Source organism: Xenopus tropicalis, chromosome 4 (genome assembly GCF_000004195.4).
Source record: "Xenopus tropicalis strain Nigerian chromosome 4, UCB_Xtro_10.0, whole genome shotgun sequence".
NCBI classification, from domain to species: Eukaryota; Metazoa; Chordata; class Amphibia; order Anura; family Pipidae; genus Xenopus; species Xenopus tropicalis.
In genome coordinates this window covers 16,912,478-16,925,368 of record NC_030680.2, presented here as the reverse complement: position 1 = coordinate 16,925,368, position 12,891 = coordinate 16,912,478, and the positions used below count along the sequence as shown (strand labels likewise).

General features: G+C 42.6%; 1 protein-coding gene across 1 annotated transcript in view; it reads left to right on the top strand.

Moving 5' to 3' along the window:
- Positions 1–12,891, top strand: part of spon1 (spondin 1, extracellular matrix protein) — a 214,068-nt gene that overhangs the window by 66,662 nt on the left and 134,515 nt on the right. Inside the window, 2 exon segments of the mRNA NM_001097272.1 lie at positions 1,039–1,161; positions 12,401–12,549. Coding sequence (NP_001090741.1) covers positions 1,039–1,161; positions 12,401–12,549 — 272 coding nt within the window.

The following is a 12,891-nucleotide window of genomic DNA, read 5'->3' as shown; positions in this document are numbered from 1 at the left end:
CTCGACCACGGCCAATTGGATGCGACCGCACCCAATTTGATGCGACCGCACCCAATTTGATGCGCGACAAACAAAAATTTCAGCGTGACGTGAAGTTTCGCCAAAGGCAAAATGCGGAAATTCACTGCGAATCCATGCCTGGTGAAAAAATTCGCTCATCACTAACAGCTACACTTACAATACCAACTTTATAGTAAAAAGATACAGTAGAAATATTTATTTATATAAAAGTATATTCAAGTAAAAAAGAGGAAAATAAAAATAGTTTGTGGAACAAGGACCAGCACTAGGGGTAAGCAGATGAGGCAACGGGGGCGGCAGTGTGGAAAAAGTGGCAGATATGCAGATCAGTTGGTGGAGGATGCAGGGGTTTGGTTTGTAAACTGAGCAGCAAGCGTGCCGATTTGTACAAGAAAGAGTGAGTGAGTGTGTGGTGGTTGCTCAAACAGGGGCCTTGGATAGTGTTCTCTTGGATGTTAGTATTACTTGGCCAAGCTCTGTGAAGCGGTCATCCATGATGGGTCTGCCTATTCTGAAGAATGTTTCAGTCATAAGTTATAGATCATGAAAAGTCTTATAGTGGGCCAACCATGTTTGTGGGTCCTGGGCCAATTCCCCTTTTGGCCATTTATTAAAATGTCCCCACTCATCCCGGCTTTCTTCACCTTATCAATACTTCTTCCTCTAGGGCTTTCTAGTACACAGATAGACTTGGGCTAACTGGCGATAATAAATGCATCATAAAAACATTGTTAGGTGACTCATTCCACTGAACAATTCTAAACACAAGAGTACATGAAATGCTGGTGTCTATCATACAATCCATGGTAAAATCATTTAAACAATGTTTTTCATTCTAAACATCATTACTAAGGAAGAGGAAAGTATCTACTGCTTGATTATATCTTAAGCACCCTGATTGTTTCTTGAGTGCAATCAAATGTCCATGTAATGTTGGTGGCTAACACGTACTAACTGTAGGAATTGCTCCTCAATAAATAAAGTGCATAGTAAGTAATATTCTCATTTCAATTACAGACTTGACACTGGAAGGGGGAAATGAGAAGCCAATCCCAGATTGTTGTGCCTGTGGGACAGCTAAATACAGGCTAACGTTCTATGGAAACTGGTCAGAGAAGACACATCCAAAGGACTATCCCAGTGAGTATTAGTACATTGAAAATCCCTTATTGAAATGTTTACTACATCATGCACAGCATAAATAATGTTATATCTAATGCTCACAATGGGAGACTGGGTAGTCGGTAGCCCGGAGACAGTTGTCCACCAAATAAAAAACTACAAGGTTTCCAGTTTTTGACAACAATTTTTCTGCCATTGAATAGTTTAACAAATCAGCCTGGGTAACCGCTGGTTTTAACAAGTAAAACTGTTGGGCAGGTTATATTATTTGGGCTAAAACTCTTGCAGACTTTTTTGAAAATCAGTTAAATGTTTCAAGAAGATGTGTCAGGAACTATTCAATACCGGGTTGCATTTATCTGTGGACCAACTGGAGGCTTTATGAGCTTCTCCTTGTGAACTGTTCAAATAGTCCTAATAAGTCTTTCAATATTGACTCTGCTATCTCCTCCTACTCCTTGTTTAGACCAGCTGCTGGTAATTATTTTAATAAGGGCCTATATAAACCTGCCTCAAGCTTCTACCAGTTGTTTGGTCATTAAGCTTCCTAGCTGTGTCTATTAGGATATATTGAGGTCTTGATCCTCTCCTTGGTTCATGAGTTCCTGCCCTGATTCAAGAGTTTCTATGCAGTTCTTTTGTGATTCCCTGGTTCTGACTTCTGGCCTGTTTATTGGACTCTGTCTTGCCTGCAGCTTGCCCAGATCTTGGCCCATTATTAGACTCTACCTCAACCTTAGTGGTGTTTTTTTCTACATGTTCTGTAGACTTCTCATGGCCCCATTTACCACCATTACCCAACCTATGGGCTCCAGCCTGTCCACCCATGATCTTATTGTTGCAGCTATTGGCAACTAGACACAATACATGCCAAATGAAAAGCCAATCAGTTCATTAAGTCATCTTTCTTGACTTTTTAGTGACCTAAGTGAGGTGGAATGATGTACAGGTATGGGACCCATTATCTAGAATGCTCGGGACCAAGGGTATTCTGGATAAGGGGTCTTTCCCTAATTTGGATCTCCATACCTCAAGTCTACTAAAAAAGCAATAAAACATTAATTAAACCCAATAGGATTGCATCCAATAAGGATTAATTATATCTTCGTTGGGATCAAGTACAGGTACTGTTTTATTATTACAGAGAAAAGGGAATCATTTAACCATTAAATAAACCCAATAGGGCTGTTCTGCCCCCAATAAGGGGAAATTATATCTTAGTCGGGATCAAGTACAGGTACTGTTTCATTATTACAGAGAAAAGGGAATCATTTAACCATGAAATAAACCCAATAGGACTGTTCTGCCCCCAATAAGGGGTAATTATATCTTAGTCGGGATCAAGTACAGGTACTGTTTCATTATTACAGAGAAAAGGGAATCATTTAACCATTAAATAAACCCAATAGGGCTGTTCTGCCCCCAATAAGGGGTAATTATATCTTAGTCGGGATCAAGTACAGGTACTGTTTCATTATTACAGAGAAAAGGGAATCATTTAACCATGAAATAAACCCAATAGGACTGTTCTGCCCCCAATAAGGGGTAATTATATCTTAGTCGGGATCAAGTACAGGTACTGTTTCATTATTACAGAGAAAAGGGAATCATTTAACCATGAAATAAACCCAATAGGGCTGTTCTGCCCCCAATAAGGGGTAATTATATCTTAGTTGGGATCAAGTACAGGTACTGTTTTATTATTACAGAGAAAAAGAAAATGCATTTTAAAAATCTGAATTATTTGCTTAAAATGGAGTCTATGGGAGACGGGCATTCCATAATTCGGAGCTTTCTGGATAACGGGTTTCTGGATAATGGATCCCATACCTCTACATAGAAAACACTACTTGAATTTCCTTCTGTGTCATTAACAATTGACTTTTATTAAATTGCTTCTAGAAACTTTAAGAACCCTTCAGCAAATGTATCCGGCCCCTCATTTCCATTGAGAGTGGGGATGCTTTGATGGAATCTCATGATTGTTCGTCCTCATTTTTAAAACCAGGCCTTTCATGTGATGCATTCCCCCATATTACATTTATAATCCCAACGGGATTTGTCACTCTCTCTGGAAATATTCAGCCACGTGATGATTGACTTCAACTGTTTTGCTTTATACAATCCCACTGTTCCTTATAAAGGCTTTGACCTTTAGCTCATAGGAAGGGAAGGAAAGCCTTAATGAGATGCCTTATCTGTAGACTTCAATACTGGAAGACAGAATTGCGCCTACTGCTTACATCATTGACTTTTCCCTGTTGCCGCGTTGCCAGTCATATAGAGACAGGATATAAAGACGGCTGTTGCGGGGAATATGATTCCAGTGGTTCTTTATGAAGGATATTACATTTAAAATCTCTATATGGGATTTGACAATGCAGATATCTATAATGTACTATCAAATAAAAGACAATTTAATAATCCTTAGAAATAAAGTAACATTAAAGACTGGGTTTACTTTGTACCCTTGTTCATTCGGTATCTATAAATATACAATATACAGAGCCTACACGCGGCACTAAATTAATGCAGAAACACTGTATTTTTTTCCCTATTTACCTTTGTGTTCTAGCATTTTCTCCAGAAAGAAAAGACTGTCGGAATGTCTGATAGATTAGCATTTTACATAGATTACATTTAATTGGGATGACTGATGGGGTCACTGACCCTGGCAACCAGAAAACAGAGGCAGTTTATTTTTTGTTGCTCTATTTATTTTATTGAGACCCGTTCCATTAGAGTAAGAACATGGGGGACACGTGCCTACCTTCAAAAAGTCCAAAAATATCTTTTGTATTAGACTGCATATAGCACGTGGAAATGCCTTCTTTCATAGTTACATATAGTTACATAGTTACATGGGGTTGAAAAAAGACCAGAGTCCATCAAGTTCAACCCTTCCAAGTAAACTCAGCACCCACAGCCTATACTGACCGATCTATACACTCACATACATAAACTATATATCCCAACATTAATACTAACTGTAGATATTAGTATCACAATAGCCTTGGATATTCTGCTTGTTCAAGAACTCATCCAGGCCCCTCTTAAAGGCATTAACAGAATCTGCCATTACCCCATCACTAGGAAGGGCATTCCCCAACCTCACTGCCCTCACCGTGAGGAACCCCCTACGCTGCTTCAAATGGAAGCTCCGTTCCTCTAATCTATAGGGGTGACCTCTGGTGCGCGGATTGTTTTTATGGGAAAAAAGAACATCCCCCATCTGCCTATAATCCCCTCTAATGTACTTGTACAGAGTAATCATGTCCCCTCGCAAGCGCCTCTTTTCCAGAGAAAACAACCCCAACCTTGACAGTCTAACCTCATAGCTTAAATCTTCCATCCCCTTTACCAGCACATCTCTGCACTGTCTCCAGAGAGACCATTGACTTTGATGGTTATTTCCTGTATCCTGTCAAGACCCTGCCATGTAATTTCATGTGTCTACAGGTGGGTATCTCCACTTGAAGGTCCAACTAAACTGGCCCTCAGGTTGATCAGGGGTACCATTGCACCAAGCTCCATTGCCACATTGGCTTAAGAAATAAAAAACAGTAACTGAATACCTGGTATGAATGTACAGCTATGGAAGGAAACCCTGGAGTCAATATTTAAACACATAGTTGCCTCCAGAGACAGATTAATACAATATAAATTTCTCCATAGGGGATAACCTACACCAAAGGTATTGGCAAACATGTCCCCGACCCAAGTACATGAATGCCCCCTCTGCCACCAATCCCTGGCAGACTTTATCTACATGGTGTGGTTATGTAACAAGATACAAAGATTCTGGACAGCTTTGGCGGAATACATTTCTGATTTGGCCAGTACCCCTATTACAGTAACCCCAAATGGGATGCTATTGACCCAAGTTAGTGACCTAGCCCTGGCAATTGCAGAAAGGGCTCTCATTTCCATTCTCTTTCATGTGCTTGGAAAGGCACTCTGCCCCATCCATACAGTTTTGGGTGAACCAGATGAATCAAGTGGTGCCCACATACACGCTCCTATACATCGAGAGAGGTTGCCCAACAAAATTTTAAAAAATCTGGTCCCCATGGCTGGACAAACATAGTAAGTAGTGATGAGCAAATTTTTTCGCCAGACATGGATTCGCAGCAAATTTTCCGGAAAAATTCATCACGCGTAAAATTTGTTTGTCGCGCGTCAAATTGGGCGCGGTCGCGTACAAAAAGGGTAGACGGCAAAAAAAGACACGGGCGACCAAAAAAATTGCGCCCGTGGTTTTTTTTTGCAGCGACCGCGCCTTTTTTTATGCAACCGCACCCTTTTTTGACGCAACCGTACCTGATTTGAAACGACTGCGCCCTTTTTTTGTTGCGTGAACTGCAGATGATGATGGATTTTTCTGAAAGAGTAAGTCAGATACCCGAAGCCTATGATTAAGTGTGCTTGCGCACGAAACGCGTAGGCCGTGATGTTTTTAATTGCAAAAGTAAAGGCAATCTTTTAAAGTGGTTATCCTATCGTCCGGTGCGTTTGGAGTCATCTTTTTGGTTTATAGATACCCGAAGAACATGTTTACAAAAAAGGAGACAAGAAATCCTGTGTTTCTTTTGATAGAGGACTCTGTGAGTGCTTATGGCTGTATTTACCTAGACCTTTCTGATAAAGCTTACTTAGTTTTTACCTTTCCTTTTCCTTCAAGTTTCCTTTATTTGTTCTGTTAGCAATACTATAAAGGAAAAGCAGATGAGCAGATGTAGATGTTACATAACAATATAACAGGAAACATTAAGGGTTATCGACTGGGATACGAATGGCTTATACCTGTATTTAAGTACCGCTCTTTTGATGGCCGTCTTGCAGACTGAAAACCAATTCTTTACAGGGATTATAATAAGGATTTCCATCTCCCAATAGTTCTAATGTTAGATAATCATCTCCAGCAGAGGTGGGTTGGGGAAGAAATAGATTCTTGCCGGAGCCAAACACAACACCATTTAAGGTTGTAAAAGCATCGCCTTTATTTATTTTGCTTTATCAAAAACAAATCGACAATCCTGTTCACGACCCATCAGGTTTGTGGGCTTTGGCTGTACCGTTACATAGAACGAGCTATTACAAGAGGCTAAAGAGAAATTAACCATTTTTATTCATTGAGGGAACAAACCTATACATTCCAGCAGTCATATAGCAGTAATATGGAGCCCGCACACTGTAACTGTAGGGCATAAATGTTTAGTACGCCATAAATGGAAGCACTACAGTCATTTCAACAGTAATTGTAGGCTGCTAAAGGGTAAGTATCACTTTTTTATTGAAGCGGTGTACATCTGATCTTTCATTTAACATGAGACTGTGTCTGTGTTTATTTAAAAACCTTTTTATTCTAAAGAAAATTAGGCTAGAAGGAAACGGCCGGACAATAAAAAGCAAATGTAAATCTCTCTTAGGGTAAAGACACATAGAGCTACTTTGTAGCAGCTACTAAAATAGACAATGCTGATCATTTACTGATAATTGTCTCTACATGTGTTTTAGCAGAGGCAATTCTCAGTATTGTCTATGGCAGGGGATTTTCTGGAGTTTAGTAGCCATGACAAGCAGCTGCTACTAAGTAGCTCTGTGTGTCTTCACCCTATACTGCTTTCTCCTGCTGTGGACTTTCAGGTATGATTTATCCATTAAGAAGCCAATGGTAGCAATCAATTCCAACTAGCGATGAGCGAAATTTTTCACCAGACGTGGCAAAATGTTTTAGGGCTCTAGCACACGGGGAGATTAGTCGCCCGCGACAAATCTCCCTGTTCACGGGCGACTAATCTCCCCAGATTGCCATCCCACCAGCGAAAATGTAAGTCGCCGGTGGGATGGCACACGCTGCGCGGGCGATTTCGGCAAATCGCCGAAAATGCCTCGCAAGGGAACTTCAGCAATTTGCCGAAAATCGCCTGCGCAGCGTGTACCATCCACCGGCGATTTACATTTTCGCCGGTGGGATGGTAGTTTGGGGAGATTAGTCGCCCGCGAACAGGGAGATTTGTTGCGGGCGACTAATCTCCCCGTGTGCCAGAGCCCTTAGGGTAAAGACACACAGGGCTACTAGTAGCAGCTACTTGTCACAGCTACTAAAATAGACAATGCTGATCATTTACTGATAATTGTCTCTATGTGTGTTTTAGCAGAGGCAATTCTCAGTAGTGTCTATGGCAGGGGATTTTCTGGCATTTAGGGCTCTGGTACACGGGGAGATTAGTCGCCCGCGGCAAAACTCCCTGCTCGCGGGCAACTAATCTCCCCGAGTTGCCTTCCCCCTGCCATCCCACCGGCGAACATGTAAGTCGCCGGCGGGATGGCAGACGCGGCGGGGTGATTTCGGGAAATCACCGAAAAAGCCTTGCGAGTCTTCACACATTTTTCTGTAGTTTCGTGAATTTTTCACTAACTATGAAATATTATTTGTGAAAATCGTGGTCACGTCAAAAATTTTTCCATAGAAACGGGACAGATTCGATCATCACTAACTCTGATATATTATAGGTAATATAGAGGGGAATGACCAGAATCCTCAGGGGGCTGGTTATATTAATATCCTTTGCAGCAATGCCGTTTTTCAAGGATTTGAGCAGAGAGTTTACTTTGCTTTTAGTTGTGGCTGCACACGCCACCTAGTGGCAGAATAAATAATCTATCTATACTTAAATGTATTCAATTAGGGCTGGGATGGAAACATACAAATTAGGGATGCACCAAATCCAGGATTCAGTTTGGGATTCTGCTGAATCCAAACCTTTTGTGGCAGGGTTTGACCAAATCCAAGCCCTTGGCTGAACCAAATCAGAACTAGTGATGGGCGAAATAATTTGCCAGGCATGGATTTCTGCGTTTCGCCATTGGCAGATTATTTAGTAAAATGGGCAACAAAATTTGCAGAGTAAAAATTTGCCCCGTGTCCAAAGTAATGTTCATGCGTAAAAAAACAAAATGCCGGGACAGATTGGCTCATCCCTGATCAGAACCCTTAAGTGACTTTAGGCCAAATAATTAGGAAAACCATCAGTTATTTTCTGTGTGCTAGTGATGAGTGAATCGAAACTGCGGAAATGTCACACGTAAAGAAAAAAAATGAAAAAATTGCAGGGGAAAAAATGCAGTCTTAACCCTATTTGATATTTGTTAAATACATTTTTTTTGGAAAATTCAGTTTAAAAATTCTGCCATTGTAAGCTGCAGACAGTCTGTAGAGTTCAGTGGGAGCGTATCTTCATGCAAGGTCCCCAATTGCATTAGAATAATGATGCCACTTTGACCAGCCAGCCAGCAAATCACCAGCTAGGGCCAGTGCCGGTATTACAAATGTACCCCCTTTTATGTAGAGGCCTGCTCCTGCCCTGCCCATGTCTCCACCCCATCCACCCATTCCCTGCCTAGCCCACCCATTTCCCCACCCCATCCCCCCCATTCCCTGCCTAGCCCACCCATTTCCCCACCCCATCCACCCATTTCCCCACCCCATCCACCCATTTCCCCACCCCATCCATCCATTCCCTGCCTAGACCACCCATTTCCCCACCCCATCCACCCATTCCCTGCCTAGACCACCCATTTCCCCACCCCATCCACCCATTTCCCCACCCCATCCACCCATTCCCTGCCTAGACCACCCATTTCCCCACCCCATCCCCCCATTTCTCCACCCCATCCACCCATTCCCTGCCTAGCCCACCCATTTCCCCACCCCATCCACCCATTTCTCCACCCCATCCACCCATTCCCTGCCTAGCCCACCCATTTCCCCACCCCATCCACCCATTCCCTGCCTAGCCCACCCATTTCCCCACCCCATCCACCCATTCCCTGCCTAGACCACCCATTTCCCCACCCCATCCACCCATTCCCTGCCTAGACCACCCATTTCCCCACCCCATCCACCAATTTCCCCACCCCATCCACCCATTTCCCCACCCCATCCACCCATTCCCTGCCTAGACCACCCATTTCCCCACCCCATCCACCCATTTCCCCACCCCATCCACCCATTCCCTGCCTAGACCACCCATTTCCCCACCCCATCCACCCATTCCCTGCCTAGCCCACCCATTTCCCCACCCCATCCACCCATTCCCTGCCTAGACCACCCATTTCCCCACCCCATCCACCCATTCCCTGCCTAGACCACCCATTTCCCCACCCCATCCACCAATTTCCCCACCCCATCCACCCATTTCCCCACCCCATCCACCCATTCCCTGCCTAGACCACCCATTTCCCCACCCCATCCACCCATTTCCCCACCCCATCCACCCATTCCCTGCCTAGACCACCCATTTCCCCACCCCATCCACCCATTCCCTGCCTAGCCCACCCATTTCCCCACCCCATCCCCCCATTCCCTGCCTAGCCCACCCATTACCCCGCCCAATTATATATATATTGACCGCAAAACTAGGTGGCAACCCAAGCTACAGGCTACTAACAAAAACAACAAACAACTGTTTAACCTTTATGTGCCTATGATTGTGGAATCTACATTACTGGTGCCTTAGGTTCTAGGCTTTAGCACTTCATTCTATGAATAAAAATAGGAACAAAACCCAGACGCGGGAGAGCCAACAGGAGGTTTAGAATAGGACGACAGTATCCGTACCTTTTTTAAATTCTGCTCAATTTTGAAAAGTTTCATATTCATTATACATGGGGCAAGTATCTGCAGTGTTTCCCCCTTAAGGCGAAGGCCGCTCTGAGCTACGTGTTTGTTTGCATTGGAAAGCGGATTCCCTTGGCCAGGCGTGTGTTACTCTCTACTTGTTCCAAACTTTCCAGCCTCGTGCTGATTATCAGTCTGATGCCTGGAGTGCACTTTGTTCTCTGTGTCTGTTTCGCGTTGCGGTTGGAACATATGTTCCATGAAATGTAATTCTACTGTGAGGAAAGAACAATGCAGCGCCAGATCCATTTGGCAACTGTACTTATCCCTGTTCATTAGCATTGGTAACGTTACATAACGCACTGGCATAATGCAGCTCTGTGCCGCGGGTACCGGGAAGAGGAGACCCATAATTAATCATAGAACAATATGTGGGGTGGTTGGGAGGTGGTGCATTTGTGGGTAATAATTATCTTGACTGGTGAATAACTGTTCTTTTTATTTCACTCCAATGTGAAAAAAAAGACTTAAAATCACATATCTGGGCTCATTTACAAAGGGGGTAAAGGGCCAGTGAGCAACTCTTTGCCTTTGGAACGGAGCACAAAGAGTTGAACCTGTTTCTGTATGCCACGTCGCTTATACAGAAGGGGCAGCATAAAGGCAGGACATGGGCATCCTCTTGCACCCCAGAAACCTGTATTTAACACCAGCACCTGCCTGGGCAAATGCTAAGTACATGGAATCTGTGCAAAGTCAGGCCAAGGAGCTTTGGCACCAAGGGCAATCTGCACTCCACGGCCTGGGTCAAATGCATGTGGATCAACAGAGACATGTTTTTTTAATGGCATTAGTGCAATTAACTTGCAATTAATTTGTAGATTGTAAGCTCTTTTGGGCAGGGCTCTCTTCACCTCTTGTATCGGTTACTGATTGCTTTATATGTTACTCTGTATGTCCAATGTATGTAACCCACTTATTGTACAGCGCTGCGGAATATTTTGGCGCTTTATAAATAAATGTTAATAATAATAATAATAATCATAATTAGCTGATAATTGATTTGATACAGAAATTACAACTACAATAAACATGAAATTGCACCCCCTTTTCTCAAAATAGTTGCCTCTGCTTGCTACCTACCCCTAGTTCCAGCCCAGCGCCTGTGCCACATAAAGCACAGAGCAGTTTGCACAGCAAGGGGTGTAAACTTGCCCTTTAGTCACCTACTAGTTGTACAATACCCATAGTCAAAGAACCATGAAGTCACTAAATATACATCTGTATGGTCTTTAGGTTGAAATATTGAGGCTAACTCCTGCTCTTGTATTGAGCCCCATTGGCAGACACTTATAATGAGGCCCAGTCACACACAGGCCAAGTGGGCAAAGGGAACCCCATTCAGTGGGAGGTAGGCACCCTGGGTGCATAATCATTGGGCATTGTAGCGCTTCATGTGTGGCTTTTTAGCATTAGTAAGACTTCCCACTATTCATTGTGAGAGTCCTTAACTACTGGACAACTTTGATATATTGACCAGTAGGGTTCTTATGAGATTAACTAGTAATTAGAAATTGCGCCTCTCTGAGCGCCCCTGGCATCTTCTTCTAAAGGACTATTTACTTCCCAGTGTCAGTTCCTAATGACAAAGAAGGAAACAAAATCTTTTTATATTTGTCTGAAATTGTATTATCACCCGACGACTCTAGAAATACTTTCCATTTTTATCTAATCAACTTGATTGCAGACCATCATTTATCTGGTAAATCACCTCTAGGAGAAGAGCTGGAAGTTGCCAAGAAAGAGATGAGGTTGGTTCTGCCGGGGAAGCAGCTGTAAGAAAGGCTCTTATATTAAGGCAGAAGGGAAATTATTGCAGTCGCAGTAATGAAAATGAGTATCTAGAGGGTCAGTTTTGGAGGGTTTGCTGTTGAGATGAATGTGATATTTGGGGTATGGGGCCGGCCAAGCTATAAATACAGATGTTGCCTTGCCAGGGCCCCCATTAACTCATAAAGAGGTTACACACACATGAAAACAACACATATTAGACTTTCAGTCATAGTTTCAAGAATATATAGGTCATCTAATAAGTCTTCACTCCCATATATCATTCAAATTGTTCTCCAAGCTGGACATCCAGGAGTATCCAGGGGAGCAAATGGGCATTCAACCAAATATCTTCCTAACTGACCTTTAGGCTGGGTCCTCTTGTCTGAGGCTCTGGACCACCCCGGAGGGAAGAAAACCCTTGAAAATCTTCAGCGACACACTTAGATCAGACATCATGGACACATTCAGTCATTATACACAAAACACTGACTTGATCAGTGGTGATGTTTTACTTTTGGACTGCATGCATTTTGACCCCTTATTTTGAGTTGTAAGCTATACATGTCTTCAGAATAGCTTCAAAGTGATATCCCAAAGAGTTCTTTCTGAAGCCATTTGTTAAATCATGGCTGCCTTTTCTCCAAACACTCATTGAGGACCTCACAATTTGCCAAGTTGACTGTAAAATATTGATTTCTAACATATTGGCATGTGTAGCCAGCTTTAGTGTTGGACAATCCTAAAGCAGTTAGGTTGTAATTATTTCTAAACTCAACAACAAAATGTTTTCTTTCCCACCAGGACGAGCCAACCACTGGTCTGCAATAATTGGCGGGTCCCATTCAAAGGAATATGTTCTTTGGGAGTATGGAGGGCAAGCCAGTGACGGTGTCAAGCAAGTAGCTGAGTTGGGTTCTCCAGTCAAAATGGAAGAAGAAATACGGCAAAAGGTAAGGAAACCAAACCAACTATCATTGCAAAACGTGCAGTCGGAAACCCCTTTTGTTGTTTCTCTCAATAATATCTGAATGGGGTTTGGCATCTCCAAACAGGATCTTTATAATTGTGCTGTGGGTTGTACTGTAAAAGAGAGAGTTTCAGACCTTATGATATTTCCAGCAAATTTATTAATTATTGAGTTTGTGAATTCAAGAGTTTTTTCTAATTCTGATAAATGTGCATTTAAAAAAAACCTGAAAACTCGCTTATTTATAAATATGGACAAAAACGAAAAACTCGAAAAATCAAAAACTTGAACATTTTAATTGAAAATATGGTTTGACTTTGCCTAT